The following is a 17,322-nucleotide window of genomic DNA, read 5'->3' as shown; positions in this document are numbered from 1 at the left end:
TTTAAATTTCAGCAATATTCTTTATCTAAATTTCTTGCTGGCAAGACATCTTATTTACTGGGTATCTTTAAAACAGAACTTTACAATGTTTCATGAAACACATCTTTTTAGCTTTTTAAGTTAGCATGTAAAATAATGATATTTGTTGTGGTATTTGCATTCAGGCATACTTTATTCTTATGAATCTCTCTTTACCCATTGCCTTCCCTCTCTCCACATTGTTCCCGTTTGCTTTTGTGTCATACACTCTCTGCCTTTCTCCATCTTCTCCTTTAACATCTCTTCCTGTTATCACAGTCCCTTTTCTGCCTTGAGACCTAGACACTCACACATACATGGGCACACATAGGGACACACACAACATGCAGATAGAAATGCAAGTCTAGAGTCTGCCTCTGAGAGAAAACATGAAGCATTTGCCTGTCCGCATCTGGTTTGTCTCATTTAATATAGTGATGTCCTCTTGTGTTCATTTTCCTACAGATGTCATGTTTCATTTTTATAAATACATGAAATTCCATTCGGTACATGTGCCATATTTTCTTTTTCTATTCATCATTGATGGGGCAGTTCCATTTCTTAGCTTTTGTAATTAATGCAGTGGTAACATGCATGTATAACTGTAGTGTTGACTTAGTTCTTTAGATAAGATATATGCCCAAGAATGATATAGTAGAGTCATATAGTGGTTTGCTCTTATTTTGTGAAAAATTTCCATGCTAATTTCTATAGTGGCTGTACCAGTTTACACTCCACCAACAATGAAGAGGGTTTCCCTTTCCCTCTGTCCTCATAGCATCTGTTGTCATTTATTTCCTGCTCATGTCTGTCCTGACTGGAATGAGATGGAGTCTCAAAGTAATTAATCTCAAAGTAGTTTTAATTTGTATTTCCTTGATGGCTAAGGGCCTTGAACACTTTTTCAAATACTTATTGACCTTTGTATTTCTTCTTTTGAGAATTGTGTGTTCAGTCCATTTATTGAATTAATGATTTGTTGTCTATTTTTTGCTGCCCTTTGTATATTCTAGATGTAAATCCTTTTTTAATAGAACTGAATATATTTTATTAGATTTATTTACTAAAATATATAAGATAAAAGTATAATTCATATATCTACGAGAATATACACACATGAAAATCTGATAAATGAGAAGCTTCTGTAAAGCAAAGAACACTTCATTAAGACAAAAAGACATCCTACTGACTGGGAGAAGATCTTCACCAACCCCGCAACAGACAAAGGTCTGATCTCCAAAATATACAAACAACTCAAGAAACTAGACATTAAAATTCTAAATAACCCAATTAAAAAATGGGGTACTGAACTGAACAGAGAATTCTCAACAGAAGAAGTTCAATGGCCAAAAGTTACTTAAGGTAATGTTCAACTTCCTTAGCCATCAGGGAAATGCAAATCAAAACAACTTTGAGATACCATCTTATACTGTCAGAATGGCTAAAATCAAAAACACCAATGATAGCCTTTGCTGGAGAGGATGTGGTGTAAGAGGAACACTCATCCATTGCTGGTGGGAATGCAAACTTGTGCAACCACTTTGGAAATCAGTGTGGCGGTTTCTCAGAATCAACCTACCTCAGGATCCAGCAATATCACTTTGGGAATATACCCAAGAGATGCTCAATCATACTAGATGTAAATCCTTTATCTGAGAAAAAAAAATTTCCAATCTGTAGACTGTATCTTCATTTAATTTTATGAGATCCGTTTGTCAATTTGTAGGATTATTTCAAATGATAATGGAATCTTTTTTTAGGGGTGTGTGTGTGTGTGTGTTCATGTGTTATGTGTTCAGGTACACATCCACAGGTGTGCGTACAGGCCAGACATCAACCTCCAGTGTCATTCTTCAAGTTCCGTCCACCTTGTTTTTGAGACAGGTTCTGTCACTGGCTTGGAGCTTGCTGATGAAGCTCGGCTGCCTGGATCTACCTATCTCTTCCTTCCCAGCTTTGGGATTACAGTTGGACACAACCATCACCATTCTTTTTTAGGTGAGACCTAGGGATTGAATTTAGGTCCTCGCATTTAAACAGAAAACACTTAAAAGTGAGCTCTCCATTTAGTCTCATCTTTGCGTGTACCTTGAAGTGTTTTCCCCTAGCAGTTTCAGCATCTTAGGATTTGAAGTAAGGTCTTTGATCTGTTTTCAATTGACTTTTGTGCTGGTGATAAATGTGGATCTAATTTCATTTTTCTCTATGTGTATATATCCTGTTTTCCAGCGTTATTTTTGGTAGTACTTTTTCAGTGCATATTTTTTACACCTTTGTCAGATATTAGGAGCCTGTAATTCTCTTTGGATTTGTTTTGGGGCACTCTGTAATTAATGTTGTTTCATTCCTCTAGAAGTCTGTTTTTGTGTCAATACCATGCCGTCTTTGTCAGTATGACTCTGAATTCAATATTTGAAGTCAAATATTTTGTGATACCTCTGATATTATTTATTCTTTTTATTTTGGCTATCCATGATCGTTTGTACATGAATTTTAGGTTCATTTTAGTTCTGTGAAAAATGTCATTAGAGTTTTGATGAGATCACATTGACTCTGTAGATTGCTTTTGGTAACATGATCCGTTCTTACAATAGTAATTCTAGTCCAAGCATGTGAGGGTCTTTCTGTCACCTAGTGTCCTCTACAATTTATTTTTTTTCAATGACTTGAAGTTTTCATTGAATGACCTTTCACCTTCTTGCTTAGGTGTATTCCTAGGTATATTGTTTTTGAAGCTGCTGTATATAAGTTGTTTCAGCTAATTTCATCCTCAGTAATTTCATTATTATATAGAAAAGCTACTAATTTTTGCATGTTAGTTTTATATCTTGTAACTTTACTAAAAGTATTTATCATACCTAAAAATTTTGGGGAGAAATCTGTAAGACCTTTTAAGTACAGAATCATGTTATCTACAAATAGGGATAGTTTGACTTCTTCCTTTCCTCTTTGTATCTTTTATATATTTCTCTTGTCTTATTGCTTCAGCTAAGATTTGATTACTATTTTGAATGAAAATAAGAGTAGGTTTCTTTGTTTCACTCAGTTTTTTTCCATTTAATCTGACTGCTGCAGCTTTGTCATACGCCTTTCTGTTGAAACATGTTCTGTCTGATTCTAACTTTTTTAGGATTTGTTTTATGAAGGCACATTGAACTTTTTCAGATGCCATGTCTGCATTTATTGAAATGATTGATTTGTGTCCTTAAATTTGTTTATGTGATATATTATATTTATTCATTTCCATATGTTAAACCAGTATTCCATCCCTGGAATGAAACCAACTGGGTCATATTGTATGACGTTCTTAGGGTGCACTTGAATCTAATTTTCAGCGGGGTTTTTAACTTTTTTTATTTTAATTAAAATATAATTGCATTATTTTACTTCTTCTCTTTCCTTTCTCTAAAACAATCTGCTAAGTTCACTTAGTGTTACTTGTGTGTATAGGATTTCAGGGCTTACCACTTGGTATTGTATAATTAAGGAGCTCATCCCTGGGAAAGGCTAATTATCCCTCTCTCAACAGTCATTAGGTGCCTGTAGTTTTTTGTTTTGGGATTGGACCCCATGAGATTTTCCTCTTTCATTTAGCATATCTTGGTATTGTCCTTGTTCAGGTCTTTCTTGGGAAGCCATGTTTTTGAAATATCATGGGTGAATCTTCTTTGTCATTTCTAGGAGACACAATCTCACAGCACAGCACATTTTCTGGTGCCCCTGGTTCTTTCTGCCCCTCCTCTGTGATGTTTCCTGTGCCATAGATGTATGAGTTGTGTTGTAGATCTATCATTTGGTGCTGGACATCCCAAGATAAACTGTTGAGCAGGCCTTAATTCCAATTAGGCCTCTATTGGTTACTGGCGAGGTATGAGTTCCACTACTGCAGCTTTAGGGTTATCTTGCCATGTTGTGGTTCACAAGCATCACACCCTCTTGACAGCACAGCACCTCTGGCACCAGAGAAACGAGACCTCAGACAGGAAACTTTCAGGTCAGCTCTGGATGGAATCTTCTGAGTTCTGTGCCTGAAGTATGTGGTGAGTTCAACAAAAAGGACTTATCCTCCACCTCTGGGACACAATTATGGACAACAGTAAGACCCTATATTGTTTTGGGGTATCTGGGATTACCCTGACCAAACAACCTAAAAAGAAGTTCTTTTGCCTGGAACTGAGGTTTCTGTTTGTCTGTGACTCTTGTGAGAAGCATCATCAGCCCAAATGGCATAATTCTATTCAAAATATAGACATATAGAAATATATGTGGGTATACACATACATGTATGAGAATGCTGACATGTGTGTTCATTGGGAAAATTAGTCTGTAGTTTTTTCTTGTAAGGTATTAATCTAGTTTTAATATCAGAGTAGTTCTGGCATCGTATAATTAATTTGGTAGTGTTCCTTCCCTTTGTATTTTGCAAAACAGTTTGAGGTCTAAGAGCTTCCTTGACCATATAATAGAATTAAGTAGTGGATACATCTGGCCCTTGGCTTTTCTTTGCAGAGACTTTTAATTACTGCTTCAATCTCTTTGCTTGTTATTATTCTGTTTGTTTATGAGTTCTGAATTTAATTTTAGAAGGTCAAGTGAGTTTAGAAATTTGTTCATTTATTTCCCAGATTTTTAAAATGTAAGCTTTCATAGTATTCCCAAATGACTTTCTGGATTTCACTGGCATCTTCTGTAACAAACTCCATTTTCAGTTATTATTTGATTAAGTTGGATTTAGCGTGTTCTTTGTCTCTCTGTCTCTGTCTCTGTCTCTGTCTCTCTCTCTCTCTTTGCATGTGTGTGTCTGTCTTTCTTTCATCAATCTTACTAATTTTTTAAGAGTAACTCTCCATTTCATTGACACTATATATTCTTTTTATCTGTTTCATTAATTACTTGGGATTTGGTTTTGACTTCTTATTTTTCTAGAGCCTTCAGGTATATCATTACATTGTTAATTTGAGATCTCACTAATGTTTTTAATGGGAGTATTTACAAAAGTGAAACATCTGCTTAGGACCACTTTGGCTGTAGCCCAGTGGTTCTGATAGGTAGTGCTATCATTTTCATTTCCTTATAGTTTTGTTTCAGACAGGGTTTCACTACATAGCCTAGAATTTGCTATATGTACGAGGCTAGCCCAAAATTCACAGGGATCTGCGTGCCTCTACTTGTGCTGGCATTAAAGGTATGTGTCACCATGCTGCGAGGGCTCTAGGAATATTTGAACTGCTTTCTTGATCTCCTCAGTAACTCACTGTTAGTTCATAAGCATGCTACCTCCATATCTTTGCTGGTTTCTAAGGTTTCTCTTGTTGCTGATTTCTAGTTCTACTCCATGGTGACTTTGGTAACTTAAAAATTAGTTTTTCACGAATCTGCGTGTCATCCCTGCGCGGGGGCCGTGCTGATCCTCTCTGTATCGCTCCAGTTTTAGTGTACGTGCTGCCGAAGCGATAGGGCGAGGGGAGTGGGGGGAGGGGGCAGTATTTGGGAGGAGGGGAGGGAAATGGGAAACGGGGAGCAGGTGGAAATTTTAATTAAAAAAGAAAAAAAAAAGTTTTTTTTTAAAAAAAAAAGAAGGTGAACCCAAAGAAAAACAATTAGGCAATGAAAGGAGACAGAGACAAAGACCCGTATTGGAGCACCGGACTGAAATCTCAAGGTCCAAATCAAGAGCAGGAGACAGAGCACGAGCAAGGAACTCAGGACCGCGAGGGGTGCACCCACACACTGAGACAATGGGGATGTTCTATCAGGAACTCACCAAGGCCAGCTGGCCTGGGTCTGAAAAAGCATGGGATAAAACCGGACTCTCTGAACATAGCGGACAATGAGGACTACTGAGAACTCAAGAACAATGGCACTGGGTTTTGATCTTACTGCACGTACTGGCTCTGTGGGAGCCTAGGCAGTTTGGATGCTCACCTTACTAGACCTGGATGGAGGTGGGTGGTCCTTGGACTTCCCACAGGGCAGGGAACCCGGATTACTCTTAGGGATGATGAGGGAGAGGGTACTGATGGGGGAGGGGGGAGGGAAATGGGAGGTGGTGGCGGGGAGAAGGCAGAAATCTTTAATAAAAAAATTAAAAAAAAAAAAACAAAGAAAAAAATTACTTTTTGTTTTATTGTTTGTTTGTTTGTTCTGGGTTAAGGGTTGCTTTATTGCCTTCCATGTGATCAGTTGTACAGAAGGTTCCATCTGATTTTTTTTAAAAAAAATGTGTATTCTCTGTCTGTTGAATAGTATATTTATAGACATTTGTTGTATCCACTTAATCTATGGTATAATTTAACTCTGAGATGTCTTCATTGATTTCAGTTTGTAAGACCTCTCTGAATATGAGAGCAGGATATTGAAGTATCCCCTACTATTGTGTTAGGACCTACATTTAAGTGATTTTTAACATACTGGATATGTATTTAATTGCATTCTTTAATCATCATTTTTCTATGTACGCTCCTGCACCTCTCACTAAAAGGCTTAGTTTCATCATGCTTTTTTCTGTCCTCTGTTTCTCAGAGGAAGCATGTTCAGTAAGAAATTTTCTGACAAAAGAAAACCATTCATAAGTATATTTGGGGCAAGAAAGTCTGTATCTTAGACCAGCACTGCAGTACACTCTTGACAGAATATGCAGTGAGATTTTAACATCTCCTGAGAAGTTTCTTTGAAAAGTTGGAGATTTCTATTTGATGTCAGAAAGTGCTTCAAGTCATTCACGTTTAAAATTACAGAGAGGGTGCTGAATAGACCACCCAAGCTGGGTTCAGAGCAGTGTGCGCTTTAAACCAGGTGCTCTTCAAATAAAGATTATCTTTCAAGTAAGTTCACTGCGTACACAAGTTTTTCCTCACCCTGAAAGTTTGGTTCCCTGTTCTTTTCTTCCTCATTTGAACATAGTTTCTTGAACAAGTTATGTGAACCTAAGACCGTTCAGAGGTAAAGTCTTTCCCAGGGAGGGTTTCTTTGTTGAGCACAGAGGATGGTAGAGAAGGTGTGTGCTTTTTATGTGTACACTTCCTTATGCCTCGGCTTCTGGTTTATGTGTACACTTCCTTATGCATCAGCTTCTGGTTTATGTGTACACTTCCTTATGCCTCAGCTTCTGGTTTGGAGTGCACCTTCAAGACAAGCTGTAAAAATTTGATTGACTTAAACACAAAAATATTAATTCATACTTAAGGCTACAAAAATACAGATAGCTGCAAAAGCAGCTTGGGTGCAGTCCTAGAGTTGAACAGTTCAGCACAGCATTCTCACAGGGTTTTTAATAGTTTTTTGGAGACCTATAATTTTGTATATGAATTAACCCTACCATTAATTTACATAGTAGTACACAATACAATATTAACATAAAGGCAGTTATCAATTGCCAAGGAAACCAGAGAATCTATTCTCCATGTGTGTCACTGTAAACACACGAAGGGCGGTCTTCTTCACTCATCTCAGTGGTGATCTCTTGAGGCTCTTGTTTTATGCATCATACCAAAATAAACTTAAAAGAAACTGATACAGTGAATTATGAAAACCATAAAATTATCACTCAGTGATAATTTAAAAACATACACATGAATGATTACCTAATTTTATAATTTGAAAGTACTTTTAAGTCATGAAAACAAAACAAGAAACAAAGAAATTGGCCTAGATGAATGGACAAAAGAAACATGGTAATACACACTATGCATTTTATTAGACCATCAAGAAAAATGAAATATTAAAAATTGCCCACAATTTGATGGATCTGAATATTGTTATATTAAGTTAGGTCCAGGCTCAGAATAACAAATATTGCATATTCTTCTTTTATTTGTGGATCCTGGCTTTACATGTGAATATGTGTATGTAAGTGTGTATAAATCCTGAAATCAAAATGGGAACTCTAGGGGATACAGTGTTCATGGGCTGTGTAGTAGAGCACGTGTCACATGAAAGCAAACAGCACACTGACCGTGGGTGGACGATTGCAAGCAGGGAGCCGGGGAAGCAGAATAATTACATGTGAAAAATGCCATAATGAAACCTGTTACTTTTTAAAAAATAAAAACAAAAAAATTAAAGTATAATTTTTATTTTGTGCTCAAATGTATGAAGATGTAGTCAATATTGGCCATAACATGGATGGGGGAGGTACCTTACTCAGAGTAAAAATCGGTTTAAATTTTTTTTCTAGAAGTCAGTTTTAATTTGGCAGTATGTTTAAAAATCTTAAAAATGTTCATTTCCTTTTACCCATTTCATCATAACCAGCAATTATGAAAGGAGCAAGCAGATATTTACTTCCTAGACTTCATTGTGTCTGTGTGCAGGCAGGTGATTGAGGCCTTAAGCCAGACTCTGACTATGGCGTTAATGAAGTAAAGCAGGGGTATCCAAACTCTAGTCTTTAAGAGTTGGAGGCTACTGTTTATAAAGCCCAAAGTCACACTCAGGGTGAGGCATATCATGCCTGGTCGTGTTTTGGATTTGTTTTGCTTGTTTAGGCCAGTCCAGTAGTGTTTGATTTGGGTAGCAGACCTAGAAGTATTTCCCAGATTCTATTATATATCTAACAGCCTGTCCGCTTTTCTGTTTAAATCAGCTGAAGCTTTTCTCCAGCAGTTCACAACAAAGAGTTCTCACTCACAAAAAAAAACATTATTTGAAAGTTGAGTACAATAGTAAGAGATTGCTTGAACTAAAATTTTAGTCTATAAGACAAAGCACTGTTCAAAATTTTTAAAATTTTGCAGCATTTTTTCCATTTCCTTTATCAGAAAGGAATTCATAGAGGACGTGGTTCAGAAAAGTACTGGAAGACTTCTGAACCTGACTACAAATCAGTGATGCTGCACAGATGCCCTGGGGCTCTGGTACATCTGAGGCCACACGTTTTAGGAAGGAGCTCAGCTGACTCTACCCCCACAGTTGTTAAGCTGTGATTGCCCTTAGGTACTCAGAAATTACAGGTTAAATTTTAGCTGTATCTTAGTGCATTCGTTTCCTCTGCATCCCAAGGGATGCGTCTGAGGAAGTCTTTGGGTTCTTTGAGAGGGAGAACCTCCATCGTCCACTTTCACTTCCACTTGAACCAGTACAATTCTTGCTTTCTGTTTTGTGGTTTGTGCTTCTGGGTAAGATTCTGCTTCTCTTTTTAAAAAATTCAAAGCTAGTATTATAGGAGACACTAAGTGTTACTGAGAAATACTTACAACAGGAGGGAAAGGATGGCATTACAAATAGTTTTCTCCTAATAGTGTTTTACCATTTCCTTATACATCGCCTTCTCAAATATACTATTATTGTTTTTATAATCATAAACACCACATTTACCTTATGGAAAAAAACACTTGTAGTCTTATTCTTGTTATCAAATAACTGTAATAATATTACATAATGAGTCCTACTAATTATTAAGTATTTCCCTATCCACTTTGTTATCATTTAACTCTCATGACAATCATGGGAAACTTAAATATTATCTAGTTTTTAAGCATGTGAAATAGGTGACGGCATGCTGAATTAAAAGCTTGCTAAAATCTTGACTGATAACTGGGACTCTGCCCTAGAAGTATCTGGTTCCTGCAGCGCTACTCTTCACTAGTACACGCTACTGTAACTGACTTCCAGAAACTCAGTAATTCTGGGTCAGGACCAGCCATATCAAGCATTATTACAACAGGGACTCCTCACTTTCTTTTTCCCACTAAAGCTTTAGCCCTGGGCACTTACCTGTCTTATCTGTGTAGCACATGTATTGCACATCACAGGGACCTTCAGTATAGGATGGATGGATGCATGGATGCATGGATGCTCACATGGTGTTTCTGAGACCTGTGGTTCTCATCTCTGTTGTTGTTTTGTTTTTTTTATTTTTCGAGACAGGGTTTCTCTGTGGTTTTGGAGCCTGTCCTGGAACTAGCTCTTGTAGACCAGGATGGTCTCAAACTCACAGAGATCCGCCTGCCTCTGCCTCCCAATGTGGTTCTCATCTCTGGCTACAAAATTTTTATGAAGACACAAGTTTCTGTTGAGTAGGTATATAGTAGATCTTGGCAATTTGCATTTCTTAAAGTTCCCAGGTAATGTTGAATCTGCTGATTGTCAAGTTACAATTCAACAAATGTCCTAGAACAATGGTCCTCAACCTGTGGGTCGTGAACCTTTTGGGTAGAATGACCTTTCACAGGGGACACACACCAGATATCCTGTATGTCAGATATTTACAGTACAGTTCCTAACAGTAACAAAATTACAGTTATGAAGTAGCAACAAAAATAATTTTATGGTTGGGGTCACCACAACATGAGGAACTGTAATAAAGGGTAGCAGCATTAGGAAGGTTGAGAATTACTGTCCTAGAAAGTTGGTTGTGAAAGACTAAGCAGAAAATTCAGTCAGACAAGCCAAAATAAATAAACATTGCTCACACAAGCAGTTCTAGGCCCAGACTACAAAACATTCAGAAGAGTACCATGTCCTCTGAACTTACTGCTTTAAGTTTCTTTGAACTATTAATAAAATGGTTTTTCTTAATATCCTCTAGAGAAAAACCTATGGCTAGGTTTTCTTTGGATTGCTTGGGTCCATGACTAGTTTGGAGTCTCAAGGGAAGAAATCTTCATCTACCTAGGACCAGATCCATGTTCATACCCCTTCAAACAGTGTCAGACTCTCTTCCCAGAACTGTAGGGCTTACCTCATGGGGAATAGCTCCAGTTTTTCTGCACTGTTTTTTCAGCTGCCTTGTCATGGACCAGCTGATCTGGCAACAGGCAATTTGGCAGTCTTTTTTTTTTCTAGGTGTTATTTAAAAGACTGAGGCTCCTGGTTGATGTCTGATCTTAAATGAAGAAATTATCAGAAAGACTAGAAAATTCTTTGCATTGTCTGTCTTGTAACTAATAGACATTAGTAAGAGCTGTTAGGTACTAATGAGCTGCACTTGAATAAAAATAACTGCCTTTTGTGTCTGACTGATGGGCCTGTACTAATGGTTTCTGGCTTGGTTTTGTAGAGCAGCTTCCATCTCATGCCTGTTTCTTGCATACCATTGACTTTATTATTTTAAATTGTTGGGAGAAGAGTTGCTCAGGTTTTACAAATGGTGTTTTTTTTTCCTATTAGGTCTCTCTGCAATGCAATCAATGTTTACAACCTCACCTGCAATAACTGTTCAGAAAACTGCACTGATGTTCTGTTTAGTAACAAGATTACCTTCTTAATGGATCTCCTGATACACCAACTGACGGTATGTAATATTAGTGCCTTGGGTAAGAAGCTGTTAAAGTTTGAGAAATAGTCCTGTGACCAAAACTAAGAATTCAGCCTATTTACTGTTCAAATTTAAAACCAGGGGTGGGGGTAGGGCAGCGAAGACAGTTAAGAATGTACAACAGGAACTGACAGTGAAATCTCTTGAACAGTCTGTGTCAAAGTCTCGAAATACTAACATTGAAGGAGTAATGGGTATGTAACGCTGTGAAGAATGCCAATTTGCATGTTAAACTTGGCTCTGGCATCAGGTAGACCCAATGCCAAACCTCCACAGCCACAGGAATGGGGGTTACCAAGAGACAATTGAGAGCCTCAGAGCCTCTCACCCACGTATGTCAAAAGGGCTGATTAAAGGGGGGGTTATGGCCATTTACTCTTAAAAAAATTTTTTAGGAAATGCCTTTGTCAGGAAGGGCAAACTACTTAGGATGTGAACTGGCAGCCAGTTATCACCTTAAATTTTACCTCCATTCACAGGTGTTAGATGAGGTAAGCTCAGTATAATATCCAAAGGTTTAGGTCTGTCAATGCAGTCTTCAGAGCCCTGGGACCAGAAGTTTCCTGGTGAGCTTTCTGAGCCCCTGAGGTATTGGCACTGCAAGTTTACAGCACAGGAGATTGCCCAGAGCCAACTTGCTTTTATTCTCCATGGCCCTAATTGTTCTCCATAAGCTCCACACCTCTGCTCCCTTTCTTCCTTTCCTTCCTCTGCATTCTGCAGCCTTAATTTAAGCACAAGAGCATCTTCTTTATGAAATCTCAAATCTGTTTTCCCAATCCCAGCTTTAAGAATGCTTTTTTGTGATCCCAGACATCACATCTCATAAACCTGATTATACTGAATTATAGTTATTTATTTATCTGTTTTCCCACTAGTCCTAAAATCCATGAAGACAAGTAGCTTATTACTATGTCCAATATCCTAACAGAGGAGAGTAGATTTGGTATAACATTGAATATTTACCCATATTTATATGGGTAAATAAATCAATACCTACTGATTATTGGTCACAAGCTAAAATTCATAAGGTGACTATGAAGTCTTATATACAGACATACCAGCAAGAATTAGAGAGAGCAATATGGAAAAGCTAGCAGAGATGCAGGCTAGCATTGCCATAGATAATAACACCAGCTATTTACAGTGAGGCAACGTGTAGGAATCAAAGGCTCATTGTACATTGTTTTATTTACAAAACAAGTCACTAAAATATAGATAAGACATTGTAGTAAAAAAGAAGATAAAAAGACATAATTTATATTGCCTCATTTAATTTTCAGAATACTCTTAAAAGGTCACTGTCACTTGAGTCCCTGAGAATCTGACTTTAAGGATACATAGATCAAAACCACAGAGTCAAGAGTCAAATCAGGGACCACCTACACCATATAACTGGCTGACAGTTTTCAGCCAGGCACAGTGAGAACTGTCACTGTACGGGGAGACACAGTGTAATATGAGACCCTGAACAGGACGAGAGATAAATGGGGAAACGGATTTAAATAAACTTTGTAAGACAGTTCATTTTATTCACTCAGTCCTAATTTCTTCCTTTCAGTAGCTGTACTGTGCTTTTGTTGACAGCAGGGAACACCGGGTTAACTGGGCCTACTATTTTTATAATGGGTTTGTTGATCTAAAATTATTTTAAAGTAAGAATGATGAAAATACTAAGTCTCAATCTTTTCCCTCAGTTGTACACTATAATTGTTTGGAAGAATTTATTCTGTCAATAATGGAAGAGGAAACATTACTTTAAATAGAACACAGAACTGAATAGAATGGCTTTATAATGTGAAAGAAGGAACAAAATCTCACAGTAAAAGAAAAATATATCTTGATTCTTCATGCTTTTAAGGGGAAAAATTTTATTAATAGAAATGTTATGAGACAGTGAAACAAGGCTATGATCCCAGCCTTCTAGGAAATCCCTGCACAGGGAGTAAGATAGGTTATGTCTTAGCTTGGGCAGCCATGAGAAAAATACTACAGATATGTAGCTCTTATACACTGGGGAATTTTTTACTCATTGTTCAAAAAAGCTAGAAGTCCATAATCAAGGTACTAACACAGTCAGGCTTTTCTGCAGACCCTCTCTGTGTTCAGAGGCTTGACATGGCAGAGAACGGCCCCTTAGCTGCCTCCTAGGAGGGGATGGTCCATTCCTGAGGGCTCCACCTGCAGAAACTAATGACTTCACAAACAATTTACCTGCATTTATCAGTTTTGCAGATTAAGATTCATTTGAATTGGGGCGGGGAGATCACAAACTTTGATTTATATAGAAATGCTGAGATGACATCCTTTGCTGTGATTCGGTAATTCTACCTGGTCCATCACAAAGGAGACGAGCTGGCTCTTATCCCCTCATAATTGCTCGCATTTATTCAGTACCAGCTATCAGCCGAGGTCTTGTTAGGTGGCTTATTTCCCTCTTGATTGAAAGCCCTAGTTTCTTTTAATATTCCTTTGTTTGTTTGTTTGTTTGTTTTAGTATCTCTCAGAAACACTTTTAATTTGGCAGTAATAGATTTTGTCACATCATGTATTTATTCTGTTTTGTTAATTTTCCTCAGTTTGGATCCAGAGACACTGGTTTTGTCAAACACATTTTAGTCCTTCTTCCTTATCCTGATTATCTCTGTTCCTCTTAGGCTTGTGATCTTATAACTGTCAGTCGTCCCGTGCTATGACTGGCTTTGTAGCAATGAGGCGAGAAAGGTGTATTTCCTAGTTTGGGATGGATGCTGGTGGTGACTTTTATGTTTCTGGTAACAATTTGAAAATTTGAGTACATTTCTGTCTTTCTTGGTAAATGGTTTTCATGTACATATAACTGAAATATGAACCGCTAACTTGATAATACCCCTTAAATAAGAGATGAAGAGTAGTCACCAACACATTGTTCAGAAGTGATAGAAAAATGGAGCAAAGAAGCTAGTTGTGACCTAGTAGAATTTTCAGGGTCCTTCAGCCTTCCCGGTTCCTGATAGATCCAAATGCTTTAAGACATTTCTTCCCCCTTCTAGCTGCTTGAAACTTGCTCTAGCACTCAGGCACTTCACTTCAGTCACCCTTAGTACTCAGGTGACTCCGGTACAGGGCTTTATACAAGTCCTTTTTCTAGAAGCCCGCAGTCGAGAGGAGAGGAAATGACAAGATTTCAGAGACTCTCTGTGAGCAGTTCTGTAAGCAGAGACAGCAGTCCATGAGACCTAGATGAGTGCCTAGCACATCATGGTTTTCTAGATGTGATGGATGGAAGAGCTGTTGTGCCCTGGGGCATTTGGAGAAGGTGGATTTGACTATGCCTGGAATTTGAATGAAGTCTCTGAGGTTATGGGTTTTTAATTTAAAAAAATACAAATCAATATTTGTAACACTATAAAAGTACATACTTCTTACAATGTTAATGCAAAGCTGTATTTTTAGGATATGTTCTGTGGGAATTTATTTGAAGCTCTACAAAAACCAGTTCATTAAAACAAATTTTTCCTAAGAATAGAAGCCAACCCTGGTGTAGTAACTCTGTTGAAGCATGAAAGGTTTAAAACACATTAAAATGGATTGCTTTCTTCATTAAGTAATTAAGCATCTTCTCTTAATTGTAGTTGATTCCAGAACATGGAATTTTATATGTCTCCTTAAGGAATCTAGACAAACACATTGGAAGGTAATTAAAAAGACCAATGAAAAAAGCAAGATGGCAGAGTAGGAAGCCTGAGACCTCATTCCCCAATAGAGACACACTGACTTAATATATTGGCCAGTTTACCCCTTTGGTAAACCACTTAGGAAATTGCAGTACACCATACAGCCTGACGAAAAAGTCACACTGAAGCAGGTAAAAGGAGCTCTTTCACTTTACCCATGATTATAGTTTGTCATGCCACCCCCACCTCAGTGCCAGGGAAGAGCAGTTTGCCTTACCACTTTTCCAAAACAGAGTTAGAGACGTAGAGACAGCACTGCTAGCAAGCTGATTTCTGTCTTTACCCAAATGCTTGGAAAGAACCAGTGTGGCCTAATGGGGGTGAGTACTGAATCCAAAGAGCAGGGGAGACAACTCGCTATAGCACCAAAGAATCCTGGTGCCTCAGAGTCTGTGAGCAGGGGAAGACACTCAACTCTAGCTATTCTGTCGGTCTTAGAAAGAAGAGTGGAGCTAGTGGGTCTATGTTCCACTTTTCAGTGAACTTCTTGAAGGACTGTGTTTGTCTCACTTCTCTTGGGGTTCTCAGTGGAAGCAGCCTACTTTGGATGTTGTTGAGAAGCAGAGAGAGCAAGGAAACTTAGTACATTTCAACCAAAGAATGCTCGGAGATGATAAATTCCTGATTTAAAAAGCCTCTCCCTTTACCCAGACAGGGTATCCACGTGACTCAGAGAACTTTATGTCCTCCAAAGGAGATGATGGGACCCACAATCTCTGTGTCAGTTTATTCTTGAGAGTCTTTCCAGTTGGAAGCTAGTCTAGAAGAGGAGGCAATTTATCAAGTTCACAAAACTCATAAAAAAAAAATAGCCTGGTAGTGGTGGCATACACCTTTAATCCCAGCACTCGGAGAGGCAGAGGCAGGTGAATTTCTGTGAGTTTGAGGCCAGCCTGGTCTACAAGAGTGTTGACTGAGGTTTTTGTCCTGCCCGGTCCCACAACCGTTTAATCCCAAAGAAAACACACAGAGGCGAACAGCCTCATGGTAAAATATAAAATAATACAAATAGGTTAATTTAAAAGATAATAGTGAGCTAGAAATATGCATAAGCTAATAGGTCAAGCAGTGATTTAATTAATACAGTTTTTGTGTGATTATTTCGAGTCTAGGCAGCCAGGAACAAACAAGTAGTCTCCAACAACACAAGAGCTAGTTCCAGGACAGCTAGGGCTGTTACACAGAGAAACCCTGTCTTGAAAAACAAACAAACAAACAAAAGTTACAAAAATGTGCAAAGAAACAGAAATATGAAGCCAGGCTGCGGTGGTGCATGCCTGCAGTCCCAGTACTTAGGAGGCAGAGGCAGACGGATCTCTGTAAGTTCAAGACCAGCCTGGTCTATAAGAACTAGTTCCAGGACAAGCTCCAAAGCTACAGAGATACCCTGTCTCGAAAAACCAAAGAAAGAAAAGAAACCAGAAGAAACAGAAATATGGCCTAAGAAACAACTAAATCTATTGAGGAGTCCTAAGGAAGCAGAAGTATGTGGACTGACAAGAAAAAACAGTTGTCAGAAAGATGCTTTATAGACTCGGAAGACACTGCATGGGAAAATGAAAATATCAACAAAGATAGAACATATATTTAAAAGAAACAAGTATATTTGGAAGTGAAGAACATAATAAATGCATAGATAACTTTGCTGTAGTGATTCCACCCAGATTCTAAGCTCCATCAAGTAAAGAGCTACAAATTTAAACCAGGAGCTTAAATAGACATTTCCTCAAAAAATGTATAATAAAAGACAAAAGATATGTGAAAAGATGATCTAAATCACTAACCCTCAAGGAAATGCACATCAAAAACACAACAATGTAAACTTCACACTGTTAAGATGGCCATAATTGCTATTTAAGTCAGAAAATAGCAGTTACATTTAGTTAGGTAAGGACATGGCTAAACTGGAAGCTGTATGCACCACTGGGAAACAAGGTGGTACAGCCGCTGTGGAAAACAGTACAAGTGCCCCTAATAAGATGACAAAATGGAACTGCCATATGGTCACAGCTTTTGAGCATTTATCTTAAAGAATTAAAATTTGGATCTTGAATAAATACTTACCTTGTCATGTTCACTGCGTATTCACAAGGCCAAGAGGTAGGAATAACCCACATGCCCATCAGTAGATGATGGTTTTAAAATGATATATGCAAAGAAAAGAACATTACTAAGTCTTAAAAGGCTATAGCATGAATGAATATTGAAATTATGGCTAGTTAAAAGTGAAATTAATACTTGTGGCCAAATACCTAATAATCAGGGGAGGATTTATTTAGGCATATAGTTTGAAGGAATGCAGTTTATCACGGTAGGGAAGAAGGCATGGGA

The 17,322-nt window shown here is 37.9% G+C and overlaps 1 protein-coding gene and 1 pseudogene across 2 annotated transcripts in view; one reads left to right on the top strand and one right to left on the bottom strand.

Annotated features, from left to right (window-relative positions):
• Scaper (S-phase cyclin A associated protein in the ER) overlaps window positions 1–17,322 on the top strand; it is a 372,041-nt gene that overhangs the window by 275,101 nt on the left and 79,618 nt on the right. For both annotated transcript variants that reach the window (XM_057767374.1, XM_057767371.1), the window contains exon 25: window positions 11,128–11,251. In XM_057767374.1, coding sequence (XP_057623357.1) covers window positions 11,128–11,251 — 124 coding nt within the window. The remainder of the gene's footprint in view (window positions 1–11,127; window positions 11,252–17,322) is intronic.
• On the bottom strand, window positions 5,373–5,472 carry LOC130874065 (U6 spliceosomal RNA; annotated as a pseudogene).

The sequence above is a fragment of the Chionomys nivalis genome, chromosome 4, assembly GCF_950005125.1.
Source record: "Chionomys nivalis chromosome 4, mChiNiv1.1, whole genome shotgun sequence".
In the NCBI taxonomy this organism is placed as follows: Eukaryota; Metazoa; Chordata; class Mammalia; order Rodentia; family Cricetidae; genus Chionomys; species Chionomys nivalis.
This window is presented reverse-complemented; position numbering and strand designations above follow the sequence as displayed.